This window comes from Ornithorhynchus anatinus, chromosome 12 (genome assembly GCF_004115215.2).
Source record: "Ornithorhynchus anatinus isolate Pmale09 chromosome 12, mOrnAna1.pri.v4, whole genome shotgun sequence".
Taxonomy (NCBI): Eukaryota; Metazoa; Chordata; class Mammalia; order Monotremata; family Ornithorhynchidae; genus Ornithorhynchus; species Ornithorhynchus anatinus.
Window position 1 is genome coordinate 42644971 of NC_041739.1, and position 22416 is coordinate 42667386.

The following is a 22416-nucleotide window of genomic DNA, read 5'->3' on the forward strand; positions in this document are numbered from 1 at the left end:
AGCCTGCGCCTGACTCCACATTCCAGGGGACATGTCCTACCAAGAGTAGAGAGCGGGTACAAAGTCCAGTGGCAGCATCATCCAGCCTGGGGCCCTGAATCACATCACCTCTTGCACCAGCCACTCTGACTTCTTTCCCACATCACCCAGCCCCAAGTCCTCCCTGGCTCTAAGTCACTGCTCCAATGGCTAGGAGGATAGGGAAGGAGCAGAGGGAAATATTTTCCCTTCAAACCCAGAAGGACGATCTGAGGGACAGAACCTGAAGGGAAAGAAGGAAGGACAGAGAATTCAGATTGGGAAGTGATGCTGGAGGCTCAGAGTACGGGTTGGACCTGTCTCAGAAAGGATGCCAGAAACTCAGTGTTGAATACAGACTCTGCCCAATCATCAAGTGCCATCCAAACAAAGAAAACAAAAGAGGTAGTGTGGCCCAGGCTTAGGAGTCATGGACTTGGGTTCTAAACCCAGGTCTGCCACATTTCTGCTGTGTGACCTTGGGCTGGTCATTTAACTTCTCTGTGCTTCAGTTACCTCATCTGTAAAATGCAGATTAAAACCTACTTAGAGTGTGAGTCCCATGGGAGACAGAAACTGTATCCAATAAGAGTTTAGGGCATTGCTTTGCATAGCAAATGCTTAGCAAGTACCATAAATTAATTAAATATATTCAATATAACCATTAACACACACAAAAAAAACTTACTAGGTAATAAGGTTCTCCCAGTAATTACTGTAGACGAATTGGAAAATTCCACTCTGAAAAACAGTCATGGTCTGCAGAGATAACATCCCTCTGATGACCAGGTCCCCATCCCTGTAGTAGGTGGATGGATAATGTCTGCCCAGGCAGCAGGGAATCTTCTCTTCCCCACTTATGGAATTGGGAAGCTGGAGGAACAGCAACAAGGTAAGCAGAGAGAGCATCAGGGGAGGCGAGTCTAGGATAAACAGTGAGGAACCACCAGAATCAGGAGGCTGACTCTTTTCCATGGGCACAGAAACTAGGACTCCAGTATCCACTCCTCTCAGAAGGAAGCTGTCAATAACATGTGGGGCAGCATACATCTAGGACATACTGCAATCTGGGGAAAATTGGGAGGGAAGGGATATGAGTCAGAATGATGGCTCCGGTCTCATACCAAGGTTTACCTGTAGTTGGGAATGGGCAGAACACTGAGTTGCTTCTCCTGTGCCCAGTATGGGACAAGGGAAATAAGCCATGCAGAGGCTCTGGGGATTATCCTTGCCTGGAGCTCTGCACCTGCAACCCTGAAACTTTCTCACAAACACAAGAGGAAAAAACAGTTAGAAATTGCCCTCCCTCATGGGTCCCCAGGAAGTTTGAAAAGGTAGAGAGGTGTGGGGGCTAGTGGATGATTGTAGAACTAGGGAAGCCTCCCAGAGCTCTGCCCTCCCCATCCAGACCCAGACAATAAGGCCAGTCCCCAGAGTAACTGCAGGGTTGGCAGCTCTTGCATCAGGCAGGAGGCTGGGAATGGTGACAAGGACAGAAAATGATCCTGAGAAAGTAGTTCATAGGCCTCACACATATCCCAGTACTCAGAGCAAAGAACCCTGGGCGTAGTCAGTTCCAGACCATCACCACAGTCCAAAATACATCCAAAGATCAGAAGCTCCATCTTCAGACAAGAATGGACAGCATGGAGATAGTAAATTCACTCAAATCCAGTGTGTGATCCCTTCTTCCTCCTCCTCCCACATCTTCAGCATAATGGAAGATTCTAACTCTGAGGCTACAGGCCTACGATCCATTCCCACCCTAGCCATTCTTCTCTGAATCCCACCTAAATGCTCCTGGGGCTTAGGGTACGTGGAGTATGGCAGTTTCTGTTGGAGACTGGTCTTGCCTTGAAACTCCAGTGTCAAACATATCCTACTGAGGATCTATCACAGAAGGGGTTGGTGGGGCCTCCACTGCTCCCCAGAATGTCAGCTCCTCTGAGTAAGTCTCATGATTTTGTCCACCTCCTGAGAGCAGAACTGTTTGAAGCAGAATATGACAGAGCTGATAAATTCCAAAAGAACCTTGGCCAGGGAGACCATGAGTGGGATGGGATGAGAAGCAGGTAATTTGAATGGGAACCATGAGTTTTCTATGATGAGTTAACTAAATGTTGATTTCATGAACACTTTTTTTTGTAAAACTTAATCAGTCATTTTTTGAGTGCTTATTGTTGTGCAGAGCACTGTATTAAGCATTTAAGAGAGAACAATAAAATAGTATAACAGCATTGGTAGACACATTCCCTGCCCACAACAAGCTTACATTTTAGAGAGGGAGACAGGCATTAATGTAAATAAATGATTTACTGCTATGTACATAAATGCTGTGGAGTTGAAGGGGGGCATTAAATGAAAGGAGGAAATCCAACTCCAAGGGTAATGGAGAAAGGAGTGGGAGAAGAAGAAATGAGGGCTTAGTCAGGGAAGACCTCATGGATGAGATATGCTTTCGGTAAGGCTTTGAAGAAGGGGAAAGTAATTGTCTTTTGCAAATGAAGAGGGAGGGAGTTCCAGGCCAGAGGCAGGATGTGGGTGAGTGTTCAGGGGCAAGATAGACAAGATCAAGGTATTGTGAGTAGGTTGACATTAGAGGAGTGAGGTATGTGGGCTGAGAGAGCAGAGAGATGAGGAAGGAGATGAAGAGATGAGGTCGAGGGGGCAAGTTCATTGAGTGCATTACAGTCAATGGTAAGGAGTTTCTGTTTGATGCAGAGTTTGAAAGGCAATTTAGGGAGATCAGATAATGTTGGTATTTGTTAAGCACTTACTATGTGCAGAGCACTGTTCTAAGTGCTGTAGTAGATACAGGGTAATCAAGGTGTCCCACATGAGGCTCACAGTTAATCCCCATTTTACAGATGTGTAACTGAGTCACAGAAATGTTAAGTGGCTTGCCCACAGTCACCCAGCTGACAAGTAGCAGAGCTGGGATTCGAACCCATGACCTCTGACTCCCAAGCCTGGGCTCTTTCCATCGATCCATGCTGCTTCTCTGAGTCTGAGAGATTTCATTTTCTCAATAAAGTAGGTAGCTAGGTTATTAGGGACGACAGATGGGAGAAGTGGGGGAACAGGGAATTTGAGAGGGGAGTTAAATGTCTGGACCAACTGGTGAGGGCAACATGCATGAATGTCAATAAGGGTGGAAAAATAATTTTGCCAAGCAGAGGAGAGGGCAGAGTTAAAGCATGCAAGGATGAACTTGATCCAGTCAAATTATTCAGGCAGCAAAGTGAAGTAAGGAGAGAAGTGGGAGTTTACAGGAGACAGAAAGTTTAGTAAAGAGGCTGTCACAGCAATTAAAGCAGGGTAGCCTTGCCATGGTAATTACCAAGGATTACTGTTGTAACGTTTGGATATAGATGAAAGGGAGGATTTTAGCAATGGCTGTGAAGGTTGAACCAACATGATTTAGTGACTTATTGAATATATGGGTTTAATGAGAGAGATAAGGCAAGGGTAACTCCAAGGTTTTATGCTAGTGAGACTGGAAGGATGGTGGGGCAGTCTTGAAGTGATGGGAAAATTTGGGGGGAACAGGGTTTGGGTGTGAAGACAAAGAGTTCTGTTTTGGACATGTCAAATTTGAGGAGTTGGGAGGATATCCAAATAGAGATGTCCTGAAGGCAGAAATAAATGCGAGACTTCTGAAGGGGAGGGAGATCAGGGATGGAGTTGTAGATTTGGGAATTCATTCATTTGCATTTATTGAGCACTTATTGGGTGCAGAGCACTGTACTAAGCACTTGGGACAGTGCAAAACAACAATCAATACACACATTCTTTGCCCACAGTGAGGAATCATCCACATAGAGATGGTAGCTGAAGCCATGGGAGCAAATGAGTTCTCCAAGAGAGTGAGTATAGATGGAGAATAGAAGAGGACCCAGAACTGAACCTTGAGTGACTCCCACAGTTGTGGGAAGGTAGGGGAGGCAGAGGAGGAACTCATGACAGAGACTGAGAATGAGCAACCAGAGAGACAGGAGGTGAACAAGGAGAGGGCAGTGTCAGTGAAGCCAAAGAGAAGGAGGTGGTCAGTAGGAGAGAATTTCCAGGAGAAGGGGGTAGTCAACAGTGTTGAAGGTAGCTGAGGGGTCAAGGAGGATGAGGATGGAGTAGAGACCCTTGCATTTAGTAATAATAACAATAATGACAGCATTTGTTATGCACTTACTATGTGACAGGTACTGTTCTAAGTGCTGAGGTACATACGAGGTAATTGGTTTGAACACAGTCCCTGTCCCACACTGGGTTCACAGTCTTAATCCCCATTTCACAGATGAAGTAGCTGAGGTAGAGATGAGTGAAGTGACTTGCCCAAGGTCACACAGCAAACAAATGTTGGAGTCAGGACTAAAACCCAGGTGCTTCTGACTCCCAAGCCCATACTCCATCCACTAGGCTGTGAGGTAATTATGACCTTTGAGAGGGTGGTTTCTTTGGCACAAAGGAGACAGAAGTCACATTACAGGGGGTCAAGGAGAGAATTGGAGGAGAGCAACTTGAAACAGCCACTGTAAGACAATTCAATGAGTTTGGAGATGAACTGTAGGAAGGAGATGGGGTAATAATGGGAGGGAGTCGAAGGGCCAAATGGAAGGTGATTTTAGCATAGGAGAAACATGGATGTGTTTAGAAGTAGTCTGGGAGAAGCCACTGGAGAGCTAACAGTTCAAGATGGCAGTTAGGGAGGGAAAAAGGGAGGATGCAAGTGCTTTGATAAGTGCAAAGGGATAGGGTTGGGTGCACAGATATCAGGTTTGGATTTTGAGAGGAGGTAGAAGACTTCTTCTTAGATACTGCTGGGAAAAATGTGACAGTTAAAGGGCAGGAGGGAGGAAGGAGTGGATAGGAGCAGAGGAGATTTTAGGGAGATCACCCCTGAAGTGTTCCAATTTTCTCAATAAAGAAGGAGGCCAGGTCGTTGGGGTAAGAGTAAGAGATGGGGAAGTGGGGTGGAGGGGGGGAGGCAGAGGTTTAAAAAGGATATACTTTCACCACGATGAATGTCAGTCAGTAATTTCAAAAATCCATGCTAATTATCGAGCACTAAATGTGTACAGAGGCTTGCACTAAAATTTTGGGAGATTACAATACAATAGAATAGGTAGATACTATCCCTGAACACAGTGAGCTTACACTCTAGAAGAGGAGCGAGACAGTAAAATAAATTATACATAGTGGAGGCAACAAAAGATAAATGTACCGACTTCAGTGCAGAGGGGCTTTGGGTGGTGTATGTATCAAGCGAACTGCAGAGAAAGCCATCTGAGGATTGAATGGTCGACACACTGAGCGTGGGTGGGTTACATGGGCCGGGGTTTAACATGGCCTTTCCTTTGCTCCCTATGATCCTTTGCTGGCACAGGCAGCTCCCCTTGGCCCTCCCACAGATGCTCCCACAGGAGCAAACCCTCCTTAGTCCCCATGCTGTCGGTCAGGTTCCCAGGCTTCTCACTGGTGGTTGAGCATGAGGTTGGCATCCCTTGTTGTCCAATGGTCTCCGGTCATCGTTCTTAGTCCCTTCTCCATTGGTCCATTGATTTCTGCATCGTGGTCTGATCCACCATGAGCCATGTGACCTGGGGGTGGGTGTGAGGCACCCTCAAAACATCAAGGTTTTGGCGAACCCCAAATCTGCACTTCAGGGCCACCGTGGACCATGGGGGGCAACAGGGCCCCTCCCCACACCTCAACAGAGCTCAACCCAGACTGAGATTTGGCCAGGGAAGGGAAGGAAGAATGAGGAAAACTGTTTGGGGGCTGGGCTCTGTTAGAAGCAGCTTGGGGCTGGCCTGAAGCAGCAAAGACTATATGCGTGGGGTTCTGGGTAAGGGTCCAGGTGGGGCTTTCCTCTCTGACCCAGACCACAAACCTGAGAAAGGGAAGGGTAATAGGCACCCCCAAGCCCAAAACCCTATTGAAGAGGCAAAAAGCTGTACAGTCAATTGTTATGGGGTCGAGTTTGGTTCACGGATGAGAGTTCTGGGAAACAGGGGAATCACAGGAAAGAGAACAATCCAGGGGATTGAAGGCAACTATCACAATCAAATGGAGCCATTTTCAAACTCCTCACTCTAGGCTTCAAGGCTCTCCATCACCTTTCCCCCTCTTACCTTTCCTCCCTTATCTCTTTCTACTGCCCACCCCACATGCTCTGCTCCTCTGCCGCCCACCTCCTCACCGTCCCCCATTCTCGCCTATCCCGCCATCGACCGCTGGGCCATGTCCTCCCGCGATCCTGGAATGCCCTCCCTCCTCACCTCCGCCAAGCTAATTCTCTTCCCCTCTTCAAATCCCTACTTATAGCTCACCTCCTCCAAGAGGCCTTCCCAGACTGAGCTCCCCTTTTCCCTCTACTCCCTCTGCCCCCCCTTCACCCCTCCGCAGCTAAACCCTCATTCCCCCCAATTTCCCTCTGCTCCTCCCCCTCTCACTTCCCATCCCCTCAGCATTGAACTCATCCGCTCAACTGTATACATATATATATATATGTATATATCTTCATTACCCTATTTATTTTGTTAATGAGATGTACATTGCCTTGATTCTATTTACTTGCTATTGTTTAAATGGATGTTCATCCCCTTGATTCTATTAATTGCTATTATTCTTGTCTGTCCATCTCCCCCAATTAGACTGTAAGCCCGTCAGAGGACAGGAACTGTCTCTATCTGTCACCGATTTGTACATTCCAAGCGCTTAGTACAGTGCTGTGCACATAGTAAGCACTCAATAAATACTACTGAATGAATGAATGAGCCAAGCGATCTTCTGAAGGGAGACTGAGAGTCTGTCCTTAAGCATGATGGGAAAGACTCTGATCCTGTCTCCCAGGACTCGAGTCATAGAAAGAGCAGAGCCCCAGCCCTGCTTCCTAGTGTCCTTCAGTCCTCCTCCCACAGGGCCCTGAACTCAGAAGCCAACTTGTCCCAGATGGTGGTTCCTCTGTAGCCCACCTATGAGGGGAGGATGTGGGGAGCAGGTTTTTTCCCCTGTTTCTCTCCCACCTCTCCATTAGACTCTGAGCTAGGGTACTGCCTCTCCCTCAGCGCAACTCAGGAACTTCTATGAGTTTCTCCACCACATCTGCCAGATCCTACTCTGCATAGTCAATTGCTCAAGACCCACGGGGACGTGTGTCCAGAGCAGCCACTCCACTGCCCTGGGGGTTATCCGGCCCCGGTCTGGGGTGTTCTCCCGGACAACAAGGCAGGTGACAGTAGCTATCTTGGTAGGAATCCAGCCTGGAGGAGGCAAGAGGCCAGGAGGTCATTAGACAAACACCCCAGTGATCCATGGGAGCATCCAGGCCTGACGTCTGATTCAGATTTGCCCCTGAATCTCTGTTGGATGTCCTTGACAGGATTTCACTGTCCTTTTGTCCTGCCATTGCAATAAAATTAGGGTTGAGAAAAATGTTGGGTGATAAAAACAACAGCCTTGAACTAATGTACTGGAGATCATTTCTCTTCAACCACTCTCAGGTATTCTTGGTGGGCCACAGCAGGATCATGTAGAACTTAGGTACAAAGAATTCAATCAGGTCTTATAAAGGGGTCAAAGATATTCCTAGAATTACAGCTTCTTCTGGCTTTCCCAGTTTCCCTATTAATAGACCCCCAGGGATCCCCAATCTGAGGCAAGTGGTAAACCACCTTTCAGTGCTATTCACTGAGTGATTACTGTGCCCTGAATAATACTAGTAATCTTATACTGAGGCAAGTGGTTCAGACCCAGAAGAGTTCTGGAGGACACTACGGCAGGCAGACTCTCATCCTCTTTGTTCCCAGAGCCAGGCCAACTCCTAGCCCGTTATCCCTCCAGTCAATCAATGGTATCTACTGAACACTTCCTGTTGGCAGAACATTCTTCTAAGCCCTAGGGAATGAACAAGCTGCCAAGCACGGTAGCAAGTGCTGGGGTAGATACAAGATAATCAGGTGGGACTCAGCCCCAATCCCACATGGGGGCTCATGGCTAAAAGTCAGAGGGAGAATAGGTAATTAATCTTCAATCAGTGCTACTTATTGAGTACTTAATTTGGGTAACATATTGTACTAAATATTTGAGAGAGTACAGTTCAGATGGTAGGCACGATCCATGATCCTCAATCCTATTTTACAGCTAAGGATCCTGAAGAACAGAGAAGTTAAGCAACTTGTCCAAGGTCTAGCCATTTTCAAGGGAGAGACCCAAGATTAGAATCCAGGTCCCCTGACTGCCAGGCCTGTGTTCTTTCCTAAGGCCACACTGTTTCTTGATAAGAGATCTGACACCCATCATCAAGGAGTTTTACTGTCCTTTACTGATTTACTGAGAAATCAGGAGGGGCAGGGAATGAGAGTCTGGCCTGGTTGGGAAAAAATGAGTGCAACTCTGGATGGCCACACTCTTAGAGTTATCCCCAAGCTCCAACTCGGGAAGACCCAAGCCCCTGGTGGAGTTGCAAAGAGGAACCACAGATGACAGATGATAAAATCCATCCAGTCCTGCCTGTTTCTCCAGTCCTTTATGTTTCTATTCAATTTTCCCACAGGTCTGTGGCTCATGGCCCAAAGTTCAAGCCATACCCAAGTTTACTCTGTGAGTGCAGGTAACCTCCCCTTCAGCCCATGGTGGGACTGTGACCTGAGTCTCTGCCTGGCCTCTAGCCTCAGCAGAGCCAGAAGTTCTCCCTGCCTGGAGATGCAGAATGAGGCTGTGGATCAGCGAGAGGTGGGGGCTTGATTGACCAGGGAGAGTGGGGGCTTGGCTGGCCAGGGTGAGGGGCAGGACTGGGATGAATCTGGTTCTGCAGGACACAGTAGCCACCGGCAACCATTCTGGCCTTGTACTTGGGTTGTGTCTAAGCAGAAAATCTGCTCCTGGCCAAATCTTTCCTGACAGTGGACCAGCCTCACCCAGAGCTGGTTCCAGGAATGTTTTAATAACAATAATAATTATGGTATTAAGCACTTACTATGTGCCAAGCACTGATATAAGTACTGGGCTAGATACAAGGTAATCAGGTTGTCCAACGTTGGGTTCACAGTCTTAATCCCCATTTTACAGAAAAGGCAACTGAGGCCCAGAGATGTTAAGATGTTAAATTAAAATGGTAGGATGGGGGAGCAGCGTGGCTCAGTGGAAAGAGCCTGGGCTTCGGAGTCAGGGGTCATGGGTTCGACTCCCGGCTCTACCACCTGTCAGCTGTGACTGTGGGCAAGTCACTTAACTTCTCTGTCCCTCAGTTACCTCATCTGTAAAATGGGGATTAACTGTGAGCCTCACGTGGAACAACCTGACTACCCTGTATCTACCCCAGCGCTTAGAACAGTGCTCTGCACATGGTAAATGCTTAACAAATACCAACATTATTATTATTAAGTGACTTCCCCAAGGTCACACAGCAGACAAGTGGCAGAGACAAAATTAGAACCTACATCCTCTAACTCCCAAGCTCTTTCCACTAAGCCTCAATATTTTGGTTCATCATTGTAGCTGAGGCAGCCTAGAGCTGAGCGGTGCAGTTTGGGAGTGCAATTTAGGGGAGAGAAGGTCAGGCACACTCTCCCACTGGACTCTGGGCTCTGTTGTTAGAGAAAACATAAGAGAGATGGAGCCTCTTTCCCCGGCAGTGATGTTGGGGCATTGTCTGTGTTTTTGCCAAGTACACTCAGTGTAGGAAGCAGGGTGACCTCACAGCTTAGGTCAGAATGTGGGCAGTGACCTCCTCCCAGAGGGCTGTCTTGCCTGGCCACAGTGGCCTCTGCTGTGGGGACCAGGGAAGGGAGTCTGGGAGGCTCAGGCTCAGTCCCTGACACTTTATGACCTTATCACCTCTTCCAGCCTCCTACCCGATGCCACCCCACTGACCTCGCTGTGACAACCTGGATAGACACCGGTGACAAGGGAAATACTCCTGAGAGGTTCCTCCCACCTCTAACTTGATCCCTGAGCCTGGAGCAGAACTAAACCAAGTTTTGTTGTTTTCTGAGGAAGGATCCAATCTCCCCCTCCCCTTCCCATCGTATCAGGTCCCAGGCTGAGCCACGTGGCCTCAGTCGTGTCGGGGAGCTGTGGGGACTGTTCCTGCTTGGGAGCTCCTCACCTGCATCCCTGAAACTTCTAACAAAACACAGACTGGAAATAATCTTGTCATCTCCCCTGCCGATTCTGGCTACTCAGGAGGATGACGACAGGAATGGGAGGGAGTTGTTTCCCTTGTCAACTGTGTCAGTCCCAAGCTTGATGATGAGGTTGGCAGGGATTGCATCAGGCAGGAGGCCGGGAGAGTTGACAAGTTCAGACAATTTCAGTGAGAATGCTGAGCTGAGAACTTCCTGATTCTCTTCCCCCATCAGCCCAGCAGAGGATGCTGTAGCCAGTATGGGCAACCCCCTAACGCACGGGGCGAGGTGGGGAGGGGAAGATTCTTGGTGTGGTCTGAGTTGTGGTGGGTACCCCTGGTTCCCTCACCCCCAACACTCCCAGCAACTCTGCACACAGTAAGCGCTCCGTAAATATGATTAAATGAATAATACTGACATCACCCTCTGGTTCTTACAGTCTAACCCTAAAGATTGTATGCATCTTGTAGGCAGGGATCATGTTGACAACTCTGTACATTGTACCAATTGCTTAGTACAGTGCTCTGCATACAGTAAGCTTTCAATAAATAAAACTGATGGATTCATTGGTTGATTGATTCATTCAAACCTGTTAATGTCTCCCCTATCCTAAACAAACCCTCTCTTGACCCCACGATTCCCTCCAGTTATTTTCTTCCTACCATGACTTTCCAAACTCCTTGAAGGAGCTGCCTACACCTGTTGTTTCCACTTTCTCTCCTCCAATTCTCTCCTTGCCCCTATCCAATCTGACTTTCACCCACTGGGCGCCACAGAAATTGCCCTCTTAATGGTAAACAATGATCTCTTCTTGCCAAATCCAATGGCTTCTACTTCATCCTAATCTTCCTGCACCTTTCAGCTGCCTTTGACACTGTCAACCACCACCTTCCCCTGAAAACATAATTCAACCTTGGCTTCACTGACATCGTCTTCTCCTGGACCTCCTACTATCACCCTGGTCACTCTTTCTCAGTCTCTTTCATGGGCTCCTCCTGTGCCTCCCACCCCCTAACTGTGGGAGTTCCTCAAGGTTCAGTTCTGGGTCCTTCTATTCTCCATTTACACGCACTCTCTTGAAATACTCATTCATTCCCTGGCTTCAACAACCATCGCTATGCGGATGTTTCCCAAATCTACTTCTCCAGCCCTGATCTCTCTCCATCTCTGCAGTCTCAGAATTCCTTCCTCCTTTAGGACATCTCTACTTGGATATCCCATCAACACCTGAAATTAAACACATCCAAAACAGAACTCCTTTTTTTTAATGGTATTTGTTCAGCACTTCCTATGTGCCTGACACTGTACTAAGCAGTGGAGTATATACAAGTTAATCAGTTTGGACACAGTCTTAGTTCCATATGAAGCTCAAATCTTCATCCTCATTTAACAGATGAAATAACTGAAGTGACTTATCTAAGGTTACACAACAGAGAAATGGCACAGCTGGGATTAGAACTCAGATCCTTCTGATTCCCAGCCCTGTGCTCTATCCATTATGCCACACTGCTACTCAATGGTTTTTCTACAGAACCATTCAGTCAACGTTTCCCCACTTTTCAAAAACCTCCGGTGGTTGCCCATCCAACTCTTCATCAAACAGAAAGTCCTTAGCAATGGTTTTAAAGCACTCAATTACCTTGCCTCCTCCTGCCTCACCTCCTCAATTTCCTACTGCAACCCAACCTGCATATTTCTCTCCTCTAATGCCAACTTACTCACTGTACATTGATATCAATTATCTCACCACAGACCCTCTAGCCCATGGCCTTCCTCCTTCTTGGAATGCTCTCCTTCATATCTAACAGTCGACAGACAATTACTCTCTTCCATTTCAAAGCATTATTAAAGGCAAATCTCTTTCAAGAGCCCTTCTCTGATTAAACCCTCCTTTCCTCTTCCACTCCCTTCTGCTTAGCCCTAATTTATTCCCTTTTTTTAATCCCCTGCTCTCAGCCCCACAATGCTTCTGCCCATTTTTGTAATTTTTAAATTTATATTAATTTCTATCTCCCCTTCTAGACTGTGAGCTTGTCATGGGCAGAGATTGTGTCTGTTTATTGTTGTGCTGTACTCTCCCAAGTGCTTAGTATACTGCACACATTAAGTCCTCAATAGATGCTTTTGCCTGACTGATCACTAACCCTGCCTTCAAAGCCTTTATTACAAGCAGATCTCCTCCAAATGGCCTTGGCTGCCTAGGCCTTTATTTCCTCTTCTCCCATTCCCTTCTGTGTTTCTTTTGTATTTGTATTTACAACCTTCCGGATCGCAACATCACTTATGTATATATCCACAATTTATTCAACAGTATTAATGTCTATCTCTCCTGAAGACTGTAAGCTCGTTGTGGGCAGGGAACATTTCTGCCAACTCTGATATATTGTATTCTCCCAAGCACTTAGTACAGTGCTCAGCACATAGGAAACACTTAATACATTTGATTGATGGATTGATCAATTGATTAGACCTTATAATCTCCTGTATACGGGGGTGAGGATTAACAACTGGGTCTCAGACACTGTATAGGCTTCCTGAGATTGGCTGTTTTGGGGTCTGAGTGGGCAGAAAGGGGAGGTTGATAACAGCATAGCTTTTGAAGAGGAGCAGAAATGGGACTGAAATTCAAGTTGAGTTATTTTTACTTAATAAGTGAGTAATACATACAGGCATATGACATCTACTCCAGTGCTTCAGTACAGTGCCTAACAGTGTACAAACAGTGCCTGGAACCTAGTAAGTGCTTGACCAATACCATTACCCAAAAAGGAGTGGTAGCCCACACTGGCTCTCCAACAGTGCTCGGCACACAATAGGCTCTCAAAAAATATTACTGTGTGTCCTAGTAGTAAGAGGATGGGGCAGAGTCAGGAGTTTGTTTACCAATGAAAGTGCCTCTTGACACAAAGCTATCCTGCTCTCAGGCAAATTTCTCCAAGATAATACCACTACTCAGAGCTGATTTTGCCCTGGTTCATCAGGGATTTCTAGGACAGTCCAGTAAGGGGGTGAGGCAGTGTTGAGTTTAGGAGCCTGAATCAAGAGGGAGGGTAACTGGAGTGGGCAGTGGAAGTTATAATTTGTGGAGTCAGTAGCAGGGTAGTGTTGGGCCACAATGAGGGGGTTTAGGGTTTATGGACTCAGTGGTGGGGTGGAGTGCGGCTGGAGGGGGGGCAGGGGGTTTTAGTTTATGGAGTCATTTGCGGGGTGGAGTAGGATTGGATGAGGGAGGGGTTTTGGTTTATGGAGTTAGAGATGGGGTGAGGTGGGGAAAGGGTGAGGGGTGGGTATTATGGTTGACAGAATCAGTGGTGGGGTGGAGTGGGCAGTCCTGATAAAGTCAGTAAGTCAATCATATTTACTGACTGCTTACTGTGTGCAGAGCATTCCACCAAGTGTTTGGGAAAGTACAGTATACCGAAATACCAGACATATTCCCTGCCCACAATGATCTTAGAGAGTAGAGTGGGGGACAGGCAGTAATATGAATGTATCAGATTACAGATACGTACATAAGTACTGTGGGGCTGTGGGGGTATGGGAGGGTGAATAAAGGGAACAAGTCAAGGTGATGCAGAGAGGAGTGGGAGAGGAGGAAAGGAGAGCTTAGTCAGGGAAGGCCTCTTGGAAGAAGGTGGGGTTAGTAATTGTCCATCTGATATAAAGAGGGAGGAAGTTCCAAGCCAGAGACAGGATGTAAGCAAGAGATTATCGGTGAAATGGATGAGATCGAGGTACAGTGAGAAGGTTAGCATTAGAGAAGCAAAGTGTATGGGCTGGCTTGTAGTAGGAGAGTAGTGAAGTGAGGGGAGAGGGGACAAGGTAACTGAGTACTTTAAAGATCATGGTAAGGAGTTTTTGTTTGATGTAAGGATGTCACATCAGCAATCGTGAAGCACAGCAGAAACATTCTGGGCCCATATCCCTTAGGAAAATGTTTCATTCGACTCTCACTGCTTTTTGCTTAGCACCCATTGCCCATTTCTTCTTCTTCCCAATGGTTTTAGGGTCCAAACCTGCATGAAGAGATGCAGATATATCCCACCCTCCACCTCTGCCTCCTTCTTTGTATAATTGGGCCCACCTCTCAGGAAGTTGGACCAATCAGATGATGTGGTGTGATGGTGGTGTCATTCAATAGGTCAGGACCCCTCCCATACCTGTGAGGAGGATGACTCTCATTACTATGGGGAAGAAGACCCACCCCTCCCTGTGAGGTCAGAACCTCTGAAGCTGGGCTGTTCATGAACAGGACTGTGCTGTTAGGGTGTAGAAAGGAGCAAAGAGGCAGGGCTGGGGCAGGGTGCAAATGGGAAGACACAAGTCAGAGCAAAATGGCAGGACAGGGGAGTGGTGGTGATTTCTCAAGAAATGTCCAGTTAACTGTGATATTTGTTATGTGCTTACTGTGTGTCAAGCATTGTTCTAAATGATGGAGAAGCTACAGGATAATCAGGTCAGAAACAATTCCTGTCCCATACAGGCCTCACCATCTAAGTAGGAAGGAGAACGGCTATTGAATCTCCATTTTACAGATGAAGTAACTGAGGAATGGAGAAGTTGAGTGACTTGCCCAAGGTCACGCAACTAGAATGTGGCAGAGTGGGAGTTAGAATCCATGTCCTCTGACTCCTGTGCCCAGGCTCATTCATTCATTTATTCCTACAGTCATATTTATTGCAAGCTTACTGTATGCAGAGCACTGTACTAAGCACTTGGGAAGTACAGTTCAGCAACAAATAGAGGCAATCCCTGCCCACAGTGGGCTCACAGTCAAGAAGGGAGGAGACAGACATCAAAACAAGTAAACAAGCATCAGTAGCATCATTCTAAATAAGTAGAATTATAGATATATACTCATCATTAATACAGATAAATATAATTATAATTATAAATATATGCATATATACACAAGTGCTGTGGGGCTGGGAGGCATGTAGAACAAAGGGAGTGGTTCGGGCAATGGGGAGGGGAGGGGAAGCAGAGGAAAGGCGAGCTTAGTATGGGAAGGCCTCCCGGAGGAAGTGAACTTTCAGTAGGGCTTTGAAGGGGGGAAGTGTGCTAGTTTGGTGGATTTGAGGAAGGAGGGTATTCCAGGCCAGAGGTAGGACGTGGGCCAGGGGTCGACGGCAGGACCGGCAAGAACAAGGCACAGTGAGAAAGTTAGTACCAGAAGAGCCAACTGTGCGGGCTGGGATGTAGAAGAAGAGAAGGGAAGTGAGGAAAGAAGGGGCAAGGTGATGGAGAGCTTTGATGCCAATGGCGAGGAATTTTTGCTTGATACGGAGGTTGATAGGCAACCACTGGAGATTTTTGAGGATCTAACCTACAGCACATATCTACATATTTTTAAATACATATTATACATCACATTCATATTAGTGTCTGTCTTCTCCGCTAAACTGTGTGCTCACTGGGGGAGGGGAAACTGTCTGACATTTTTGTTGTATTATACTTTCCCAAACACAGTATAGTGCTCTACATACTACTGATTGATACCATTGTGAAAATATAACTGGGAGCACCCTCTGCTAGAGAAATTCCTGGGATCCAAGGATAAGGACAGGGTAGGAACAGGATCCCAACCTTGTCCCCTTTGCAGCTCCCTGCCCCTGGTCTACCAAGACTGGAGGAAAGAGGATGAAGAGGGATATAATAGGGGAGGGCAGCTGTGGATATGCCCCATGGTCAGATGTTACTTATTTTTTTAATAGTATTTATTGTCTTTACTGTGTGTCAAGCACTGTTCTAAGTTCTGGGGTAGATACAAGTTAATTAGGGTCAGATTCAGTCTCTGTCAAACATGGGGCTCACAGTCTAAGATAGAAGAAGGAGGATTAAATCCCCAAATCAGAGATGAGGAAATTGAGGCACAGAGAAATGAAGTGATTGCCCAAGGTCACTCAGCAAACAAGTGGTGGAGCCAGGATTAGAACACAGGTCCTCTGACTCCCAGCCCCAGACCCTTTCCACTAGGCCGTGCTGCTTCTCTGCCCATTTCTTGCCCACAGCCTGCTCTTCTGTCTCCCATGCCCTGTGCTACCTGGGCCCTGATCACTGGGGTCACCTTGGCCCTACCCTGCCACAACCATGGCAGCTCTCTCCTATTCCTGGCCATGATTCCCAGGGATAGACTCTCCATTAGCCAGGAAGAAGGGAGACCCTAGCGTTGTTGGAGCTGGGTGAAGGTCAGTGATGCTATCTGAGGCTGTGGATAGAGGGGATGGATTCGACACCCATGAGGAAGAGCCCATACCCCAAGAGCTGCTCCACTATTGATCCTGCACGATAGGAAGCTGTCACCCATCCACAGTCAAACTCCACACCCCTCCCTTGACCAGAAGATATTATTGGTTCCCAGAATCCTTTAGGGATATAGTCCCCTTCCACTTCCTCTACGGTTCAGAGAGCTTGATAGTTTCATCCTTCACCCACAATTCATGATCCCCAGTATCCCAACCTTCCTACCAGCCCTGACCTACCTTGACTTCTCCCCTTCAAATTATCTGTGGACACTGAAGTTGGGAACATCTTGTCCTTATGGGAGAAACTGATAGGAGTGAGCTTAAGCATGAGGATGAGGATGAAGATGAAGAATCAGAACTCAGGGAGTTGAGAGTAAACTGTAAGCTAGGCTGGAATGTAAGCTTGTAGGTAAGGAATGTATTTACCAACTCTGCTGTACTGTACCCTCCCAAGTCCTTAGAATAGTGTCCTGCACACAGTAAGCCATTCAATAAATAAATACCACTGATTGATTGACTGAGAGGAATCCAGGGAGAAGGTTCTGGGTGATTGCAGCTAAGCCCCAGTGTTGGGGGAGAGTCCTGGTGGATGAAGGAGGAGAGGAAAATCTGGGGGAAATGGAGTGAGGCCTGAAGAACAGAGAGCAGGAAAGGACAGAATAAGAAATAGGAGGGAGGGACTTAGAACTTTTTCATTTAAAGAATCAATCAGTGGTATTTATTGAGAGCTTACTATGCGCAGAGTACCTTACAAAGCACTTGGGAGAGTACAATAAAACAGAGTTGGTAGACACATTTCCAGACCATAAGTAGCTCAAAATATAGAGGAGGATGCAAATGTTAGTACAAATAAATAAATTACAAATATGTACATAAGTGCTGTAGAGGGGAGGATGGAGTGAATATAAAGTACTTAAAGAATCCCAAGTCACGTGCCCAAGTGATGCAGAGGGAGAGAGAGTAGGGGAAAAGATGGGAGGTTTAGAGTGTAGAAAAAAAGATGAGAAAGGGAGAGGCACAGGGAAAAGAGACAGACAGTAGAGACACATATTGCACCCACTTTCCTCAACCATACACTCTTCCTTTTACTCTCTCTAATAATAATCATAATGTTGGTATTTGTTAAGTGCTTACTATGTGCAGAGCACTGTTCTAAGCATTGGGGTAGACACAGGGGAATCAGTTTGTCCCACGTGGGGCTCACAGTCTTAATCCCCATTTTACAGATGAGGTAACTGAGGCACAGAGAAGCTAAGTGACTTGCCCACAGTCACACAACTGACAAGTGGCAGAGCTGGGATTCAAACTCATGACCTGTGATTCCAAAGCCCGTGCTCTTTCCACTGAGCCATGCTGCTTCTCCACTGAGCCACGCTGAGCCACGCTGCTCTCTCTGTCCCACACTCCATCACACACTCTCCTTCACCAAAACAAGCTCCCATTTGTTCATCCAGTTGTAGCCAAGTATACTCTCATGCTCACTCTGTAAGAGGTGGTCTTTCACCCTCTCACACAAACAAACTCATATGCATGCCAAATCACAGTCTCAGAAAATGTGCTCTCAAACACTCAGACACAACAAGCACATATCTTCACTCCTCACTCATCTAACAGCAGGATAGAATTAGGAGAGGTTCCCAAAACCAAATAGAGTTTGTCACACAGAAGCAATCAAAATAGCTACTCATACATTGAGCATCATCGGGAATTGATTAGAAGCATCATGGCCTAGAGGAGAGAAAATGACCCTGAGAGTCAGAAAATCTAGGTTCTAATTCTGACTCTGCCATTGTCCACTGTATTACCCTGGGTAATTGTCATAACATTCTCTGGGCCTAATTTACCTCATCTGAAAATGGGGATAGATTACCTATTCTCCCTCATTCTAATAATGTGAGCCCCATTTATTTTATTTATTTATTTATTAATAGTATTTATTGAGGGCTCACTGTGTACAAAGCACTGTTCTGAGTGCTTGGGAGAGTACAATAGAACATCAATCACATTCCCTGCTCACTACAAGCTCACAGTCTAGAGGGGGAGACAGACATATGACATTTATTCAAATAATATGAATAAATAAATAGATAAATAAATTGCAGGTTGATAAAGATATATGCATTTGTGCTCTGGGGAAGGGAGAGCAGATGAATGAAGAAGCAAGTATGAGTGGTGCAGCAGGGAGTGGGAGAAGAAGAGAGGAGGGCTCAGGGGTTGTTTCCTGGAGGAGATGTGCCTTCAGTAAGGCTTTGAATTCGGGGAGAGCAATTATCTGCCTGATATGAGGAGGGAGAGTGTTATGGGGATCTCAGACTGTGAGCCCATTACTGAGCAGGGATTGTCTCTGTTGCCAAATTGTACATTCCCAGGGCTTAGTACAGTGCTCTGCACATAGTAAGCACTCAATAAATACTACTGAATGAATGTATAGGCCACAGGTAGGATGCAGGCAAGAGGTCAGCGGCAAGATTAGACGATAGTCACCGTGTGGGACTACGACTATTTTTGAACTCATTATGTTGGATTTTACCCAATGGTTAATACAGTACCTGACACATAGTAAGTGCTTAGCAAATACTGCTATCAGTCAATCATTCAATCATATTGTTATTGTACAAAATAACAGTGTAACCCTACACATTCCCTGTCCACAACGAGCTTACAGTTTAGAGGACTGAATAACAAAAGGCATACCTATGGAAGTGTTTTAAACCATGTTACTTACACCTTCATCTGGACCATTTCATGGAGTTTTAGGAAGGACATATTAGAGATGGAGGAAATGAAGCATGAGGAGGGGCAGCTACTTTATAGGAAAGATCAGGACAGTCAGCCTGAAAAGATGCAGCCTGAGGCCTAAGAAATCAAGGAGGGTGTGAACTGGGCATTCACAAAATTTTTTTGAGTAATCAAAACCCACATCACTCAGAGGTGGGGACAACCAATAAATTCTGAACAATGAGAAAACAAAGTATGCACAAGGATTCATTTTCTATATAGTTTGAGTGGGGAAGAACATGAATGGTCCACTGAGGTTAATCATCTCTCTGATAGTGGTGACAAGATGTTCAGAGACAGAGATTGGTAGTTGCCATTTTTCATATCCATGCTAACGATTCTGAGGGAATTTCTACCATTCTGATATTTCCTTTCTATATTCCTCTCACAACCCTTTGTAACCTCACCTTCTACTTCTTCAGCGGAGCAGGAATGAAAAGAAGAGACTCCTCAGGAGTGCTGGAGCTCAGCTGAGAGACTGGATTATGTCCAATCAATCAATCCATCCATCAATCAGTGGTATTTATTGAGTGCTTACTATGTGCAGAGTACTGCACTACACACTTGGGAAAATATAATACCATATACAAGAGAGTTGGTAGACACATTCCTTGCCCACAAGGAATTCATGGTTTAGAGTGATGTGATTGAGCCTCTTGGTTTTCTATCTCAAAGCAGACTTAGTCAACAAGAATTCTGTTTAGCATTAGAGCCTGAAGAAGGAAGGACTTTTGTCAGGCACTCTTCCAAGCGCTGGAGCAGATACAAGGTAATCAGGTTGTCCCCCATGGGGTTGCAGTCTTAATCCTCATTTTACAGATGAGGTAGCTGAGGTACGAAAACTTAAGTGGTTTGCCCAAGGTCACACAGCAGACAAGTGGTGGAGAGGGGATTAGAATCCGTGACCTCTGACACCCAAGCCTGTGCTCTTACCACTAAGCCACACTCCTTCTCACCAAAGGAGGAATTTGAGAGTTCACTGGATTCTTGAGTACAAATTTGCTGTTCGATTGAAAATCACATTTGTGACTAAATCATCATTTTGAAGAGTGGAGTTCTATGAGACTTCAACATTTTTTTTTAAAGCACCAGGCACTATGTGTCAGGTTCTGTACTAAGCACTAGAGTAGACACAAGCTAATCGGGTAGGACAGTCCATGTCCTACAAAGGGCTCACCGTATTAATCCCCATTTAACAGATGAGGTACCTGAGGCATAGAGAAGTTAAGGGACTTGCCCAAAGCCATAGAGCAGACAAGTGGCAGAGTTGCCTTTAGAATCTGGATCATCTGACCCCCAGGAGCATCTTCTCTCTACTAGGCCACACTGCTTCTCAAAAGTGTAAATATTCTCAAAAGTATGTGTTCTCAGAAGATTTACAGAAGCAGCATGGCATAAAGGATAGAGCCCGAGCCTGGGAGTCAGAAGGTAGTGGGTTCTAATCCAAGGTTTGCCACTTGTCTGCTATGTGACCTTGGGCAACTCACTTCACTTCTCTGGGCCTCAGTTACCTCATCTGGAAAATGGGGATTGAGAATGTGAGTCCCAGGTGGGACGGCAACTGTGTTCAGCTGGATTGACTTGTGTCCACCTCAGTGGTTAGAACATGCCTGGCACACATTAATTGCTTAACAAACGCCACAATCATTATTATTATTATTATGAGAAGCAGCATGGCTCAGTGGAAAGAACATGGGCATAGGAGTCAGTGGTCACGGGCTCTAATCCCAGCTCCACCACTTGTCAGTTCTGTGACTGTCATTTAACTGTGCAAATAACTGTGCAAGTCATTTAACTTCTCTGTGCCTCAGTTCCCTCACCTGTGAAATGGGGATTAAGACTGTGAGCCCCACGTGGGACAACCCGATCACCTTGCATCCCCCCTCTCAACACTTAAAACAGTGCTTTGCAGACAGTAACAATACCATCATTATTATTAGTAGTAGTAAGGCTATAATTATCTGTGCTTGCAGGAACTAGAACTGACTGCACCCTCTGAAAAGGTCTCCTTACAGGTAATTGTCTTACTATGCATGGAAATAAAAATTCAAAGGAATACCTGGGGCTTCAACTGTGGAGTGGATACATCCTCTCCTCTTACACTGGAAGTTGGTCATGAACTCTCAATTACTCAGAGCCTGTCCACTGAAAACATGCAGAGTGTAGGCACAGAAATATCCTCCCCTAGACCTAGCTCTACTGCCATTTCCATACATGCACTGCCTATCCTGCCCACAGTCACTGAGTATGGGAACACAAAGAGTGGGGCTGAAACCCATTTAAGTCTTTCATAGGTCCAAAGCTAAGGAAAGATGAGGATGGGATCATTATAATGTAGGGTTTGCTTAAATTTTAGAAATAAATGAATACATATATAAAGGTGAGTTTATTATCAAATATATTAAGGATTGAGATGGGCCCTTCAAGGACCTGGAATATCCCAGAAGGTGAGAAGAAGCTGGGAACTCAAAGGAGTTTCAAGAGAGAACCAGCATAACCTAGTGGTAGAGCATGGGCTTAGGAACCAGAAGGATCTGGGTTCCAATTCTGGCTCCACCATTTGTCTGCTGTGTGATCTAGGGCAAGTCTTTTAACTTCTTTGTGCCTTAGCTACCTCACCTGTAAACTGGGGATTAAGACTGTGAGCTCTCTGTGGGACAGGGACTGTGTCCAAACTGAATAGCTTGTATCTACCCCAGCACTTAGTATAGTGCCTGGTAGAGAACAAGTGCTTAACAAATATCATTAAAAAGAAAAAAGGAAGTTCAAGGGTGTCACAGGGTGCCTGATGGGGCACTCTTCCACACTGAATAGAGGAGGAGGGCCCGTAAGGCACATTAGGGTAAAAACAAGGGCAGATAAATGCATGCACTGCTGAAGTGGGTCAGGGACCCTTTGAAGGGAAAGGTCATGTGCCATTATATCGATATCCATCAGGGGATCACTGTTCAGTAGGTTCGTGATGGATGTAGATCTCATTAATTTGCATTTAGAGGAAAAGATGGAGGTGATTCAGAGGTTCAATCGACAACTTTGGGGAGGAGAGGAAAAGGTTAGGGATTCCTGGGAATTTCAGTTTCAGCAAGAGAGAAGGCACTCCAAGACCCAATCTTCAGTGAATTTAGAGAAACAAGGGGTGGAGGCCATATCTAGATCTCAGTTGCTCTGAGCCTATCACCACTCCCCTCATGGGAAGATGAATGCCCTCACAGACTAGGGAAGGATAAAGGTTGACCCTCACCCTCCATGAA

The 22416-nt window shown here is 46.1% G+C and overlaps 1 protein-coding gene across 1 annotated transcript in view; it reads right to left on the minus strand.

Moving 5' to 3' along the window:
• LOC100090856 (vomeronasal type-2 receptor 26) overlaps nt 1-22416 on the minus strand; it is a 53332-nt gene that overhangs the window by 15048 nt on the left and 15868 nt on the right. The window contains exons 5-6 of the mRNA XM_039913683.1: nt 7134-7277; nt 5489-5612 (exon numbers count right to left, since the gene is read on the minus strand). Coding sequence (XP_039769617.1) covers nt 5489-5612; nt 7134-7277 — 268 coding nt within the window. The remainder of the gene's footprint in view (nt 1-5488; nt 5613-7133; nt 7278-22416) is intronic.